Genomic DNA, 17,769 nt, shown 5'->3' with positions numbered 1-17,769 from the left:
ACATACCCCTACAATGATGGGTGTCACTACATTTTTAAATTATTAACATTAGCAAGGAGAACAGGGTGTTTCAGAGGACTTGTAACAGTACATAAACAATGATAATTGTAAAGAATAAAAGTGGATTAACAAAAGACCAGGACAGGAGAAATCTGCAAAGTATAAAGATAATGGCAGGGAATCTATCTGAAAATACGCCTCCATTTCCATACATAAGCTACCCTAATGTTTTCTGCTAAAGTGAGGACTTTACCTTAAAGAATCCTAGCAAAGAAAGATGAAAATAAAAGTAGTAGAATAGATTCTGAGTCAAGGAAAGTCAAATGGAAGAAATTAAAGAATTGTCTTCTTTTTACTTACATTCATAGTCATTTTAATACAGCATATGCATTTTGTATATATATGAAAATAAAATCCTTACGGTCTTCTTAACCTAGCTGATAAACTTCAAGACACTTAGTGGAAGGGAAATAGAATCCTCCTTATTTCCTGGACCAAATCCAATCTCTCAAACTGGGTAAAAAGAATTTGAGATAAGAAAATAACTTGCCAAAGAAAATAGAAAGAAAGATATCTTGTGTTCTGCCAAATAGAGGATATGCTATCAAGAATGAAAGAAGAAACTTGCTAAGACTTTGAAACAAATCAAACTGGTGCTGTTTGGTCTCAGGCTGAACATGGAAAAGTAAAATCCTTGTATGCATGGTCAGAAGGGAAAACCCCAAATATTGCTTGTTCACATGCTCCTAAGAGTAAGGAAGTCATATTTCCAAGGTAATGTGCACACTAGCATTTTCCACATTTTAAAAACAGGGAGTTGGAAAAGGGTCAAAGAAAAGTAAAAAATAACAATGAAGGAGTAGAAAATAAGAACTTAGGTTGCAATTTTGTGGACAAAATAACCACATTTTAAGTTCTGAGACAAAGCTAAAGAAATGATTTGGACTTGGGAAAAAAAAAGGTCTAGGGTGGTGATAATTTTCTATCATCATTTCTAAACAAAAAAGAACAAGGGCAAATGGAAAATTGCATCTAGAATTAGATAAGACATTTAATATTTTCTGAAAGAAAAAAAAAAACAATGAAAACAATAGTCTAGGCTACCAAGAGGTTGTGAAATGATTAGAACCTAGGAGGTCTGAGCGTGGGATAGATACTTCAAGTCATAGCTGCTGTCCTTTCAACTAGCCTCTCATAGTCGTCTGCTTTTTCCCATAGCTCTTTTCCACATCTCTCTCCCCCATCTTCAAAACAGTTTGGTGGTCTATAAGCTTTTAAAATTTGGCATTCCCACATAAAAATTGCTTTTAGCTTTTATTAACTAATAAGATTAATATTAGAAAATGTAATAGCATAAAATATTATCTATTGAAAAGAGAATTACAGAAACTAATATGATTCTGTCTCTAGATAGTTTTAAAAAGTTTTGTAAATTTGGCATACTGGCACATATATCGTCCATGTGGCATAACCTATTGCCTAATTAGAAATTCTGCGAACAAAGAAATTATGCCCCCAACTCACCACTATGTTTGGAGAACTGCATAGAGTTCTAAATGCAAAGGACAGTTTTTGACCTATTAGGCTTAGACGGAACAAAGATAAAAATACACATTTCACCTCAATTCTTGATTGTTAGTTAAGGGAAAGCAAGCAGACCCTAGGCAAAGGGAAAGCAAGGAGACCACAGGTAAGGATGGTCAATGATGAACAAGTAATATTTGAATAACCACTGCGTGTCAAGTCTTTCACATACGCTTTGTTGGTAACTTTTACAACTTTGAAGTAGGTTTAATTATCTCTATGCTACACCTTTATTAAATAGAAATTATTTTCATTTTACAAATGAGGAAACCGACTCAGAGCAGCAACTTGTCTAAGGCCTATGAAATTACATATCTGCATGGCAGAACAAGAATTCACAATTAGGCCGATCTGAAGCCTATATTTGTTACTACCCTGGTTCACAGTTTTGACAATATTAAGATTCTAATTTCTCTTATTTGTCAAGAATATGTAGTGCTTTCTGCTGTCACTGTGGTTTTAATTTATAGGAATCTCACTTTTGATGCCAGAGACAACTGATTTAGTGTCTAGGTTTATTTTGTTGGCTTCGTAATTCTGAGGCAACTCCAGGTTTACATTTCTGCTGCTTCCTAAACCTGATTATTTTATAAAAAGTCAGCTTTTTTTTTTTTTTAAGTTGAGAGAGAGAGAGAGAGCCTCATGGGGGAAGAGGGGCAGAGGCAGAGAGAGAGAGAGAATCTTAAACAGCCTCCATATTCATTGTGGAGCTCAATGCAGGCCTTGATCCCAGGACCCTGGGATTATGAACTGAGCCCAAATCAAAAATCGGACACTCAACCCACTGAGCCACCCAGGCATCCCTACAGTTTGATTTTCTTAAATCACTTTTCCCCTTAACATTATTAATAGAGTTTAATTTTGAAATATCCATATTTTATATGAGGGCTCCCAGGACTACAAGATCTCATTTTCCTTTCTAGATTTATTCCTATTAGCTAGCTTCATAAGGGCAGCTATAATTTAAAAATTTTATATTTTCAAAGTGTGTTGATAATTGCTTATAAGTCTCATTAGTACATAGATGATTCGTATTGGAAGCTATCAGAGATGTTAAAATTAAATGGTTTTACCAAATTTCATTTGGCATAGCATGGATGTTAAGTTTAACATATGGTAACTTTTTTGTTTATTGAAATTGAATGTAAATTCATTAGTAAACCTGGTGATGGAGATTATACAATAAATGAATAAAGTTTAAAGTGGCAAAGTCAGATGCTTAGTACTGCAGGGGGTATTCTTTATCATTTCCTTAGTCCAAAACTTCATTTTACATTTGTTTAGTACTTAATTTACTTGAACAAAGGGGGTTATCTTAGTTAACTTTCTGAGGCATACACATTTAACAAAAATTCTTGAGGTTTACTTCTAAGGATTAAATCAGACAACGTACTTCCATTTGTGAAATATCCCTGAATGGGCATATTCGTTTTGGATAAAAAGAAAACAAGGTCTTTGGGGTCTGAGAAAAAAACATGAGAAGGGGAAAAAGAATATTTTCCAATTCACAAAACGGGGAAAAATATTCTCAGGGTACTTCAGAGAAAAGAGCTTGAATTTAAATGTTACAAATACATGTATCCCACGCAACACTCTAGGCGAAGGGTAGAAATCTTTTTTCCAAGTGCGTTTGGTTTTTGTAGCATCCATCAGCAAGATCTCTCTTTCACAATACTGGGAGAGGCCTGTTTGTTCCTCCACTTCCACTGCTGAAGTTTGGACAAAGTTTGAGAAACCCCAGGCACCTGCGGCTCTGACCTAAACCACCGAAAAGCACAGGGGAGAGCGTCACTTCTCTCTCCAGATTCCAGACCTTTTAACCCTCAGTGTAGACGCCCGGCCTCCGCACCCCAGAAATAAGAGCTATTCGGGGAAGGGGGACCTGGGTCTGCACTGACGCTTCGCAAAGGTGTGCGTCCACAGAACAGGGGCGGACAGGGGCGGGCGGCTCTTCTTTTGTGCAGGCAGCTGCCACCGGGCGCAAGCACCGCAGGAAGGAGGCTAGAGCCGTGGGCCGGTACGCGAAACTCCCGCCCGGCGTCTCACCGTGGAGTCCGCGTCTCACCGTGCGGTCCGCGACTCGGCCGGAAGGGGGCGGGGCCTTGGCCCGGCGCGGCGAGGCCGGCCGCGGCGTGGTTGGCGGGGGGAGCTCCTCCGGGGCCCGGCCCGCAGCCGCGCGTTTCCGGCGCGCTCCCCCGCGTCCTGCGTCCTGTGGTCTCGTCCGCCCCCGCTGCCATGTTGGATTGTGCGGCCGCCACCGCCGCCGCCGCCGCCGCCGCTGCCGCCGCCGCCGCCGCCGCCGCGGAAGAAGGGTTGGAGGAGGAGTTGGGAGTTTAGCGCAGTCGCCGGAGTACAAGGACAACGACCATCCGGCCAGAGCCTCGCCGGGCGGGAGCTGGGAGCTTCCCTTTCTCTGTGCGGCCTGCCATTGGCTCCTCCTTCCCGTGGCCTCCTCCTCCCCGTGGCCTCCTCCTCCTCCCCGCGCCCGAGGAGCTGCGAGATGCTGCGCCTCTGATTCCCCTCCTCCCGCCCCTGTCACCGAGAGGGGAAAGAGCACTCGCCTACTCTCCGGAGACGGCCCTGGACTCGCAACCCAGCCGGTGAAACCATGAGCTCCGGCCAGCAGCAGCCGCCTCCACCGCGGAGGGTCACCAATGTGGGGTCCTTGCTGCTCACACCCGCAGGAGAACGAGTCTCTCTTCACTTTCCTCGGCAAGAAATGTGTGGTCAGTGGCCGAGACCCGCGTCGCCACCCCTGACGTTACCTCTCGGGCCCGGGCTTGTGGGCCGGGAAGTGGGAGTGGGGAAGAAGGCGGGAGCGGCGCGGGGAGGGTCCGGCTCCCGGCCAGGCCTCCAGCCAGCCCGGCTCCCCGGGTGTTGGGCAGTGCCGGCCGGGGCGGCCGGACACCGCCTCCCGAAGTTGCCCGTGAGCTGGGAAGTGTCACCTCTGCAGGCCTGCCCTGGAACCCTACCTGGCCGGGCCCAGGTCTGCGCCCTAGCTACTGGTTCAAACTTTGCTCCCAGGCCACAAGGGGATTTTATTCTTGCACGAGCTCCTCGATCTTAAAAACCGGGCCTCTGTACCGGCCCTCGCTTCACCTCCTGCCGCTTGATCTGGGGAGGGGGGGGACCTCCTTTCACAATGGCAGAGGTTTCAGGAGTGAGTAGGTCGAGGAATGAAGCCCAAATATGAATGAAGCGGACCGGAATGTTGTTTTTAATCCCCGTTTAGGATCTCAGGAGGGGGTGAAGTCTAGTGCATCGGTTCAGAATGAGAGCAGGAAATGCTACTGCTCCCCATTGCAGAGAAACAGCGTTTATTTCTCCAGCAATCTCGACCAGGCCTGGTTTCTGCTCTCCTCCCCACTGATTTTTTTTTTTTTTTTTTTTTTTTTGCATTGGTGGGAGGAGGTGCTGTTCTCCCCACAACCATGCGCAGGGGAACCGCAATCTCTAGTAGTTCTTGGCCTTTTGGGGCCTGAGAGTGATTCTTAGGTTGGTGCTGTGCGGCCTGTTCCAACCCCAGATGGCTGGTTGGGAGCAAGCAGTTCTGCTGTGGGAAGGGGAATGTGTGTTGTTGACGGAAGCATTCATTACATTGGCTGCTGGCACTTCTGGGGGTGGGGAGGTTCTGCTCTGTGGTGTAGGCCTTGTCAGGCTGCATCTGACTGCGGTGGCTGGGTTGGACCCTGGCTGATTTTGTTGAAACGCTGTTGGGGTTCCTTTCTCCCCTCTTTGCGTGTTAGCACCTGCACAGCATGTGCCACAGGAACCCGGGGAGCGCCGACTGAAATGTCAGCAGAGCAGTGCAAAGTCACAACTGTTGTTAGCAGTGCCCAACTGGGCTACACCTGCTTGTTTAAGAGGTTAGGATTGGACAGTTTCTGGAAAGTTACCCTATGAGTTAATCGTTAACTTTATAGGAATCAACCTCTTGTATCCTGTTGGAGATTGAATTATTACATTTAATTCAAATGTGTGTTACATTTTACTGATAAGAATGAAATAAGACGACTGGCTTATTAATATCAGTATTTTGAGAAATAACTTTAAAGATAACCAAGCCCCCTCCCCCCCCCCCCTTTAAACAAATGAGAAAACGGAGCCAGTGAACCCTAAGTCACACAGCAATTTAGGAATGTAACCAAAACTAGAAACCAGGACTCCTGATGCCTAGTCTCTTGTGCTTTCCACTACATCATGTTGTTTCAGAATGGTTTCTTCCCTTGTTACTGATTTGTTTCAAAAAGTGGTGCTAAAGGAATTATCACTTTTTTTCCCCACCAAAACCTGATAAAATTAGAGTGTAAGATTCTTAAAGCAGCACCAATTTTTGTATATTTTTGATTTATGAAAATCTCCAGGTTTTCAAATGTTACATTATTTGCAAATGAAAAATTTTAAATTTTGCCAGTTTATTTACATTTGCTATGAAATCTGTGTCAGAAAGGAAGTAGTTGTATTGTTTGACATACCAGACACATTAACTTTAGGCAGGAAGGACATTACATTTAAACGTGAGTACACCGACTGATTGCTTTATGCTTACCTATAATGTTTCCTCGTTTCAGAATGAAAGATCTGAAAGAATACTGTGATTGAGAAAGAGAGCTTTCTTTCTGGTTAGCTTAAGTGGATTGCTGAATACGCTGTCCGTATTCAGTGCCCAATATCCTTATGTTGTCTCTTACTAGTCACCTTTACCTTTTGAATTTCTGTCATTTAAAATCACACTCTTTAGTGGCCTGCTCTTGTGATATGAAATTTTTTGTGAAGATTAATATTCGAAGTCTCCAGTTCTTTGAGAGTAAAGTAAGAAAGATTGTTTTAAAAAAAAAATTTTTTTTTAACATTTATTTATTTTTTGAGAGACAGAGAGCACAAGCATGGGAGGGAGGGGCAGAGAGAGTGGGAGACACAGAATCCGAAACAGGCTCCTGGCTCTGAGCTGTCAGCACAGAGCCTGACGTGGGGCTTGAACTCATGAAACAGGAGATCATGACCTGAGCCGAAGTCGGGCGCTTAACCGACTGAGCCACCCAGGTGCCCCCGAACGATTGTTTTTTGAACAATCCTTTTTTTCCTCTTTGCCCACTGTGTGGCTTTTTGTAGTTTAAAATAATAGTGAAATACATTGTCTTATAAAAAGAAAAAGTCAAAAGTCAGACCAAATTTGTTAGGGAAGAAGTGTATTTAGAGCTCTAACTAAGAATTCAAGAAATGAAACAGTAGTTATAGTCCCAGTTCTGGAGGAGCTGCATTCCTTCTGTGACTCAACACATATATATTGAGTAACTAAATGTTGAGGTCAAAATCAGGGTTGATGCCTGCCCTCAAGGAGCTTACTGTGTGTAAAAAGGGAAACAAATGTGTAAGCTGATGAGTAAGTCAGTACTTCAGAGGGATGTGTAGGAGGCTGCATGTCTCAATGGAAAATGTCTTCGCTTTGTAGTCAGCACACCAGAGTTCAAACTCAGATGGTCACTTACAACAAGTTTTTGTTTTTTTTTTTTAAGTCTTGTTTTTAACTCCCTGTGGTAGAATTGGTTTTCTTATTTCTAAAATAGGGATTCTGTCTTATGGAGTAGTTTTGTGGATTAGAAGGACCATACGTAAGTATATGGATGTTATTTTTTGTAAAAGTTTAGGAGATTAAAAGAGAATAGTGGGAGAGCGGATGAGTAAGAGTTTTTTAGAATGGGTGATACCTGAATATTTAAGATTGGTAGGTAACTCCCAGGTGGATGAGAGGAATGAAACAGCTTGGAAAGTTGGGACCTACTAATAGTTTGTTATGGAGCAAGGAGAGTTTCTGCCTAGGTTCTCAAACTTAGGTATGCATTAGAAATATTGTGGAGATTGCAAATACTGCTAGGTCGAATCTCTAGATAATATTCAGTAGGCCTGAGGTGGAACTCAGGCATTTCTATTTTTAGTAAGGTCAACAGGAGACTTTAACATATATCACAGTTTGAGACTCACTGCTGAAGTTTACTGTTTTCTGATAGGGTATTCCTGAAACACATTTGACATGTTAATATGTTTCCCTTCAATCTTGGATGTATATTTTGTGAGTTAAGATTAAATTAAAACGAAGTTGGGTTTTTTTGTTGTTGTTTTACTACAGATTTTCTCTAACCTGTTAAGATATCAATGTGTATTTCATAGATGTCAGAGAGATACAGTTGAGGAAGTATTGCACTAGTTAGTGGGGGACCACAAGATCAGATACGACTTTTAGAAAGTTTGGGAGAAAGGTGAAAGCACTATAGAAGGCAGATTGAAGGTAGTAACAGTGGAGACAAAGGAGATCGGGTAGGTATTTACGGCAGTCCACATAAGATATGATGAGGGCCTGAATTAAGGCATTGCTGGTGGGAATTCCAGGACATTTAAAAAGTCTCTAGTAGGATTTCATTCCCCTTGCATATAGCAGGTGAGGGATGAGAATTGGGTTAAAGACAGGTGTAACCACCAGCAGAAAAAGGATGCAGAAACATACATACTTCACTAAATGGAAATATGTCTGTATATTAAACTCTAGATTGGTGATTGGTTTCATGGAAGAAGTGAATCTTAAGTAAATCTATTTTGCCACAGTTTAAAAAATAGATTTTGTGAAAGTTGAGGTTTCATTTGAGTTATATGTGATATGTCAATATATGTTATATACTTTTACCTAAATAGTTCTGATGCAATTCATTAGTTGGTAGTATTTTCTTAGAACAGTTAAGAAGAGTTAAAAACAAGATCAGGTCTTGTTTTGTAGTTAGTTTTGTTGTTTTTCATGTACTGTGATTTAGCTTACTTTCTCTAGAGTATATGCCATCTTGCCAAGTGGAGTTTAATATATATAGTGCTGAATAAGTAAGAAATTAAGGATTGGGAAAAATAAAACCTCATACTACCTCTCTACAACCATCTGTGGTCCAAATGGATTAAGTTGGTAATGTTGACTGATGCTTTTCTCTGACACATTCAACTAGTTTGTTTATTTCAAGATTTAGTGGTGCATAAAAAACCATTTTTATTAACCATCTTTAATCTTTATTTCTTTTGATTCCTGAGCACTTGTTTTAACCTACTTATATTCTTTCATTAGATTTTTTATTTTCTCACCCTATATATAATTATGGAAGATTAGATCTTATACCTACGTAGTCTTCTATGATTTTTATAATATCTAGCATACAGATCACTGAATACTTATTAATTATAGTTGCTAACTCATTTATTCCCTACGAGCTCATTCAGCATTTCTCATTGCTTGATCACGTTGTTAAAATCTTCAATTTCTGATGCAAGTTTTATCTGGACTTAAATCTTCCTTTATAAGAACAATGTGGTTTAAGTCAGCTGCTGAACTAATAATATAGGTGGTAAGAGTAGCTGTCCAACTGTTACTTTGTTTCTGTTCTAAATTCTTAAATAGGTTTACAGGGAGAGGTGCCTAGATGGATCATTGTTTTGATGAAGGCCTGAGTTAAGACAGCATTGCTGGGAAGTTAGGGCCGAGAATGTATTTCACCTTGAGTATGGAAAGAGAAAAAAGGTTAACATTTGGGATTTGGAATATGCAAAACTGAAAGGGCAACCTTGTATAGAGGAAAAAGGTGAGTATAAAAGTGTCTTGTCTGGTAGACTATAAATAGGAGGAGATTTAGAAGAATACAGCAGATCTGGGCTATAAATCCCCTATTTCTTGTTATTCTTAGCTTATAATATAGGGAAATTTCTTAACCAGTAAGAGCCTTAGTGTTTAGATTTGTAAGATGGGCTTGCTTAAGGGTTTCAGAGAATAATGCTATAATGTATATAGAGTGTTCTGGCTGTTTGGAGAAGCATGTGAAAAAACGGTATAAAGATTTTTAAAACGTTTTTAGTTTAAGTGTTAGATTTAACAGTTATAGTGAACTAACTTGGTTATTTTACAGACTGATTCAAAGTTGAGGTTTAAAAGAGTAGATAGAGTTGGGCTTCATTATAAATTAGTCTCTTTAGGACTTTATAGAACCCAGCATTAGTATAGAGGTCACTTTCACTGTAAAGATGGGAAGCAAAACAAGTTCATACATTCTTGTCCACAGTAATATATATCGTTAATTGTAAATATAACTCTTAATCGGTGTGTGACTGAACAATCTAATATTTTTAAGTGGTTAAGTATTGTTTAGTAATTAGGAAACGTTTAGTATACTTAACTCTGTTCGTATATATAGTATAACAGAAATATATCCTGTTTCTATCTATTGTATCTGTCAGTATTATAAAATTAGTGGAGGATTAGTGACTATAATATCAGTATAGGAGAGTGAGATTATTTAGACAATATTAATTTCACTTTGGAGTTTATGTGTTATGTCGGAATTGTGACCCTTTTTTATTTATTTTTTTTTAATTTATTTATTTTTTTTAATTTTTTTTTTTAACATTTATTTATTTTTGAGACAGAGAGAGACAGAGCATGAACGGGGGAGGGGCAGAGAGAGAGGGAGACACAGAATCGGAAGCAGGCTCCAGCCCAGAGCCTGACGCGGGGCTTGAACTCACGGACCGCAAGATCGTGACCTGAGCTGAAGTCGGACGCTCAACCGACTGAGCCACCCAGGCGCCCCAATTGTGACCCTTTTTTAAAGAGACCAAATAATTGGGTGTAGAGTAATGTTGAAGAGGCATATTTAGAAAAAAACCCTTTAGAAAATAGAAGCAATTGAAAGATGTGTAGTAACTTCATAGTTCAATTACTATGGCTTTCTGATAGTTTACTTAGTTTCTCAGTATCCTTGACTCCGGGGTTCCTCTGCTATAGTGATTTTTTAAACTTATTTTTAACTTGACCTGAAGATTTACTATAGAAATATGTCTTTGTAAAAGGAGAACTCATTAAATACCAGATAAATTGAAACAAAATGGAAATATGAAAGACATCTAGGAATATAAACTGCTGTTAAAAATGATATGAGTTCAGAAATTATCATAAGCCAAGCACACAGTAATCTTTGGACAATGAAATGTTTTTCAAGTTTCATTTTACAGTTAAACCCTTATATTAGATTTGGAGAAGCTAAAACTATGTAGTATTTTTAAGTTTTAAAATAGAGGTGAAATTGTGTATTTGTCATGTCTTTGGTTCCAAAATAAAAAAATTTAAGTGAAATTCTCCCTCCACTATGGTGAATTTATGTTGCCATAAAATATCAGAGGATACCTAAATACTTGAGAAATTTTCATTATAGTAAAGGAGCTAATTGATTTGTATGCAACACATAAAGCTAATCAGAAATCCAAATTTCCACGGTTTTTATTAATGAAATATCATCGTCAAGTATTGAGGATTTATTGAGATGCTGACACTCCCCCAGTATCTTCAAATACATGGAGGGAGTAGGAAGATTCAGTTCTTACAACTATGTTGTTTTCTAAGTAGCTGGGGAGGACAAAAATCTTGTATAAAAAGATATGTTTCACTAGCCAGCATATAATAAAAAATTAAATAATAGGAAAGATAGATATATTACTGTGGCATTTGCTGCATCATTGTGGGCCTTGAACATGAGGACCTTAAATGGTATACAATTTGTCAGAAGCAAGGAACCACCTGAGTTCAAGTAGAGGGAAACGTGTAAGTTTAGAGTAGAAAATTGGCATGGAGTGTTAGGAAATATTGAATAGACTGGCTTGGCTAGAAATGAGAATAGTATTTGTTTCAGAACATAATGATAAGTTTGAAGGGTAAATTGAGGCCAGATTTTGGAAGAACTTGAACTTCAGACGTAGAGGTTAAACTTTAGTCCTTAAGTTACTAGTAAAGAGGCAAAAAAAGATTTTTCATTAAAAAGTATCAAGATAGGAAGGATCTAGAGATGGGGAAAATTAGAAATTACATTCATAATGGGAATAATTAAGTAACAGTTTAAAGTTTACTAAACATCTTATTCATTCTCTCAGCTGGCCTGGCTAAGGAACCGGAATTGTAGCAGCATCTAGAACAAAAAAAGGGTTATGAGGGATAGTAACATGGTCTTTGTGCACATGGTGGACACTACCTGTTGCTGATAGCACTTTTTCTGCTGTGTCCAGATGCGGTCTCTGAATACTCAGTGCATCGTACAGGTAGCCACTACCAGTCAGTCCAGGTTCACATAGATGAATGACATCTAGTTGCCATCCCAAGGTTATATAATGGCAATGTTGTGAAGGAAAGAATGGCAATATTCAGTTGGCTGTGTGAATTCCAGATGACAACAGAACCTCCTGATGGTAATAGCAAGATAGTAGAGATTGTAGGAGTAGAGCTTTTGGAATCCTTTGCAGAGTGTTGATTATTGAGGCCATGGGAGTGAATTCAGTCTGTGAAGGTGTCAGCGCAGGTCAAGATTGCAGAGGGAAGTAGTCTAACCCATATTTGCCTTGGCCGGCACGTGAGAAGGATGGGTTTCATTGAGGAGTTGGAGGCAGAGAGGTATGTTTTCTTTATCATAAAATTCGTATTGTACATGCTGTTCTGAAACTTAACTTTTTCACGTATATTAATATATATTTCATATGTTTCCATGTCCATTTGTATCTGTTGCATACTTTTTATTACTGCATCCTCTATTTTGTGAGTTTCTTGTAACTTACTAATCTCTGTTGGTGGGTGTATTAGTTTTCTGGGGCTGCCATAACAAAGTATCACAAACTGCATGGCTTATAAAAAGCAAAATTTATTCTTGCTCACTTAGGAGGTTAGCATTCTGAAATCAAGGTGTCAGCAGAGTTGGTTCCTCCTGGAGGCACTGAGAGACTTCATCCCATGCCTCTGTCCTAGCTTCTGGCATTGCTGGCAATCCTTGATGTTTCTTGGCTTTACTCACGACTCTAATCTCTACATATGTAATCACATGGTGTTCTTTACCTGTGTCTTCTCTTATAAGAATGCCAGCCATTGGATTAATGTCAACCCTAATGACCTCATCTTAACTTGGTTACATTTGTAAAGATCCTCTTTTCAAGTAAGGTCATATTCATAGATACAGGTGTTAAAATATAAATATATATATATATATATATATATATATATATATTTTAATGTTTGTTTATTTTTGAGAGAGAGAAAGTGGAGGGAGAGGCAGACAAAGAGGGAGACACAGAATCTGAAGCAGGCTGCAGGCTCTGAGCTGTCAGTACAGAGCCCAACGTGGGGCTGGAACCGCTAACTGTGAGATCATGACCTGAGCTGAAGTCAGACGCTTAACCAACTGTGCCACCCAGGAACTCCTCAACATATCTTTTAGGTAGACATAATTCAGCCCAGAGCAATAGGTATTTTTTTTCTCTCCAAGTTTTTGCCTTTAGAAACATATGTGTTTCTAAACATACAATGAACATTCAAATACATATTTTTATGTATCCTTTTGAAGTAATTCTATTGAATAAATTCTTAAGAAATTATGTCAGAGGGCATGAGCATTAAGAATGTTAATATATACTGCTGAATTGTTTTCCAAAACAGTTGTTTCTAAACTCCATATATTCTCATCAACACTAGGATTTAAAACTCATTTTCATTTTGACAGATTCACGGGTCCAAAAAAAAAAAATATATATCTGTTTGGTTTGTAGTTTTTGGTGAAGTTAAACATCTTTTTATGTCTGTTGATAGATATTTCTTCTGTGAATTGTTTGTTCTTTGTTTTTAGACAATCTTTTTCTATTGGGTTTTTTCTTAGTGATTTGAAGAATTCTTTAGAGATGGTAATTGTATATTACAGTATTTTTTTTTTTGCAGTTTGTCATTTATCTTTTGACAAAGCATATTTGGTATTCCTGGTCATTGCAGGGGTTTTAAAGTTTTGTAAAGTTAAATATAATAGTCTTTCTGTTATATCAAGTTTTTATTTAATAATGTGCTAGCTTAGAATTACAAAAATATTTACTCAGTTTTCTTAGTACTTTTATGTTTAAAAGTTGAAGCCTCCAGCTTAAATAGTGGATTCATCTATGTCTCCTTGCAGTTTTATCAGCTTTGGCCTCACATATTTTCATGCTCTGTTATTGAATGCAACATATTAAGTATTGTTATATCTCCCTATAGACATGGTCTCCTTATCATTATATAATGTCCCTCTTATACCTGATAATTTTCCTTGCTCTGAAACACACTTTGCCCAATATTAATATAGCTTTCTTTTATTTAGGGTTAGCATAGTATATTTTTCTCTATCCCTTTACTTTTAATTGCCTGTGTCTTTATAATTAAAAAAAAAATTTTTTTTGTAAACAGCATGTACTTGGCTCTTTTTTTTAAATCCATTCTGATAGTCTCTGTCTTTTAATTGGCATATTTAGACCATTTACATTTAAAGTAATTATTGATATAATTAGATTAATATCTACTATATTGTTAATTTTCTATTTGTTGCCCTTGTTCTTTGTTCCTTTTTTTCTCCTTTCTTTATCTGTCTTTTTTCTTTTTTTAATGTGTATCTTTGAGAGGGGAGAGCAGTGAAAGAGGGAGATACAAAATCCAAAGCAGTCTTCAGGCTCTGAGCTGTCAGCACAGAGCCCGATGTGGGGCTCGACCCATGAACCATGAGATCATGACCAGAGCCGAAATTGGACACTTGACCGACTGAGCCATCCAGGCACACCTGGTTTTAATTGAGCATTTTATATGATTCTATTTTCTTTCCTCTCAACATAATCGTTTTTACTTCTTAAAAAATTTTTTAGTGGTTTTCCTCCATTGTGCAATATATATTTATAATCAATCAAAGTTCAGTTTCCAGTAACACTATATTGCCTTGTGGGTGGTAGAAGTACTTTATAACATAAAACTCCCAGTTCTTCTATGTCATTCCTTATAATATTGCTGTCATTCATTTCACTGATCTATAAGCCATAATCACTGAATACATTGTTGCTGTTACCTATTAAAGCATTTATAAAGAAGAAAAATAGGGGCACTGTGGTGGCTCAGTTGGTTGAACGTCTGCCTTTGGCTCAGGTCATGATCTCGCTATTTGTGGGCTCGAGCCCTGCATCGGACTCCATGCTGACAGCTCAGAACCTGGAGCCTGTTTTAGATTCTGCGTCTCCCGCTCTCTCTGCCCCTCTCCCACTCATGCTCTGTCTGTCTGTCTGTCTCTCTTCTCTCACACACACACACAAATAAATAAACATTAAAAAAAGAAGAAAAATAAAAGATTTTATTTAACCTTCATTTATTCCTTCTCTAAAACTTTTTTCTTTCAAGTATATTCAAATGACCTATATCATTTGCTTCACCGTAAGGAACTTTTAGCACCTCTTGCAAGTAGACTACTTGTCTAGTAGGAACAAATTCTCTCAATTTCTGTTTGTCTTAAAAAATACTTTTCCACTTTTGAGGATAATTATGCTGGATACAGAATTGTAGATTGGTGCATTTCTCTTTTAGCACTTTAAATGTTTTACACCTTTCTCTTCTTGTTTGTGTGGTTTTTTGAAGAGAAATTTGATGCAATTCTTACCTCCAGTAGAGGGAGGAAATTCCTCCAATAAGAATTCTTAGGTTTATTTGAAATCATCCTGAATGAATCCTTAATTTTTCAAGCCTAAGTTTGATGCATCTAATGATTATGGTCTTTTTATTATTTTTGAGGAGAACTTAGAGAAGTTTGAGAAGCATAAGTTATTTTAATTCTTTATTTGATTAAACATACTCAGAATGATCTTAATTTCACATTGAAAGACCTGAAAATAATGCTGACAGTATATAGCTAATCAGTTAATATTTATTCAATTTCACCATCAGGAATTCACTATTAGAAAATATGGAAATCAGGGAATTGGCTTTATGCATACATACACCCACCTATATCCTGGAAGGCTCTGTTAGTGCTACATTTTTATTTAATTCTTACATTGTTGTATCTCTTCCTTGAGCTCAGACCAACCTATTTATTTCTAAAAACAATTTTTCCACAGAATGCGAGGAAACAGTTTGAATAACTCAAAATATTATGTAATATTCAGGTGTTAGATTTTGGAAAAAGATCTCTGATAGCAGTCAAGTGACTTATTATTTAAAAAATGACTTTTCTTTCCCATTAAAAATACAGTGCATTGTCCCATAATGGAGCCTGGTGACCATTAGCCACATGTGTCTGTTGAGCACTTGAAGTGTCATTAGTTCAAATTGAGATGTGCAGTAAATGTGAGATGCACACTCTATTTCTAAGACTTGGTACAAAAAAATAATAAAATATTTCATTAGGATTTTAATATTGAGGGGCTCCTGGGTGGCTCATTCGGTTAATGGTCTGACTTTAGCTCAGGTCATGGTCATGATCTCGCGGTTCATGGGTTTCGCCTTGCATAGGGCTCTGTGCTGTTAGCAAGCAGGCTGCCTTCAATCCTCTGTCTCCTCTCTCTCCCTTTCTCCCGCCCTCTCTCTTTCTCTCTCTCTCTCTTTCTCAAAAATAAATATTTAAAAACAGAAAGATTTTGATGTGGGGGCATGTGGCTGGCTCAGTCAGAAGAACATGTGACTCTTGGTCTCAGGATTGTGAGTTCGAGCCCATGTTGGGTGTAGAGTTTGCTTAAATAAATAAACTTAAAAAAAAAAAGATTTTAATATTGATTATATGCTGAAATTACAAATTAAGAAATATATTCAGTTAAATATGTTAAAATTAATTTCATTACATTTAAAAAAATTTTTTTAATGTTTTATTTACTTTTGAGAGAGAGAGAGAGAGAGAGGGAGAGAGACAGAGTACTAGTGGGGAAAGGGCAGAGGGAGAGGGAGACAGAATCCGAAGCAGGCTCCAGGCTCCGAACTGACAGCACAGATCCTGATGTGGGGCTCGAACTCATGAACCATGAGATCATCACCTGAGCTGAAGTCAGACGCTTAACTGACTGAGCTACCCAGGTACCCCTCTACACATTTTTAATTTATATATTGGCTAGTAGAAAATTTGAAATTGCTTATGTGATTCACATTATATTTCTAAGTGCAGACTCAGGCAGTTTTCAAAATAATATTGATAAAAATGGAAATCATCTATGAACCCCATCATCCAGAACTAATTCTTATTAATGTTTTTGTGTATATCCTCCTAGCTTTTGGTTTTCATGAATTATTGAATGGTAAATGAACATGTGTACTTATTCTCAACAAACACCCCCTGACAAACACAGATGTTTATTTTTTTATTGACATTGTTTCATGTCAGTAAGTATACTGTTTTCAGTGGGCACATCCTAGAAGCTTGACCAATTCCCTAGAAATAGACAGTTATTTTTCTTTTCTTTCTTTTTATTCTAACATTCCCCCTAACATTTGTATGTGTATACATATATTCCATCTATCTTCACACACTTGATCTGTTATTTTACTTTGATAATTTCCAAGAAATAGAATTGCTTAAAGGGATAAGTGCATTTAAAAAAAATTTTTTTTAATGTTTATTTTTGAGAGAGACAGAGCACGAATGGGGGTATGGGGGGCAGAGAGAGAGGGAGACACAGAATTCGAAGCAGACTGCAGGTTCTGAGCTTCAACGCAGAGCCTGATGCAGGGCTTGAACTCAGTGAGCTGTGAGATCATGACCTGAACTGAAGTCAGAAGCTTAACCGACTGAGCCACCCAGGTGCCCTGGCATAAGTGCGTTTAAAATTGGATTTTATCTTGTCAGATCGCACTGACCAATAATTTGTGCCTTTTATTATGACAATCTAGTATATTCTTTGTAGTCCTAAGTAACATTAAACAAATACAAATAGCAATAATTATTAATTTAATTCCATAAAAAATGTTGTGATTTCTTAAGTATGATTTTCCTGAATCTCAGGTATTATTTTTCCAAGTTTAGAGATTTCTCAATTTTAAAATGAAAGTTAATGAATGAGAAGATAAATGCAACAAGGTACTTTACAATCAGAGTTTATGTATCTTCCTTATAAAGTGGGATATTACGGGTTTGTTTTTTCAAATAAAGCAAGTAAGAAGGTTGCATTAATATTTGTTAGTAGCAACTTTCCCTTTATTTAGCCACCTTGCAAACAAGATTGTATCAAACATAGAAGTAATTAGCTTGGTGGTTTGTTTTAAAAACTCATCACAATAAGGTATTTTTTTCACTTTTAAAACAGTTGAGGTAGAGGTGCTTGACTCAGTTGGTTAAGCATCTGACTCTTGATTTCAGCTCAGGTCAT

General features: G+C 38.1%; 1 protein-coding gene across 1 annotated transcript in view; it reads left to right on the top strand.

The window, feature by feature from the left end:
* The first annotated feature begins 4,073 nt into the window (after nt 1–4,073).
* The window catches only part of WASL (WASP like actin nucleation promoting factor), a 62,025-nt gene continuing 48,329 nt past the window's right edge, over nt 4,074–17,769 (top strand). The window contains 2 exon segments of the mRNA XM_053896633.1: nt 4,074–4,261; nt 4,263–4,310. Of these exon segments, the coding sequence (XP_053752608.1) occupies nt 4,193–4,261; nt 4,263–4,310 (117 nt within the window). The 5' untranslated portion in view covers nt 4,074–4,192.

Source organism: Panthera pardus, unplaced genomic scaffold (assembly GCF_024362965.1).
Source record: "Panthera pardus isolate Hobbes unplaced genomic scaffold, ASM2436296v1 HiC_scaffold_8, whole genome shotgun sequence".
Lineage (NCBI taxonomy): Eukaryota > Metazoa > Chordata > Mammalia > Carnivora > Felidae > Panthera > Panthera pardus.
The sequence above is the reverse complement of the archived record's forward strand: the minus strand, read 5'-3'. Positions and strand labels throughout refer to the sequence as shown.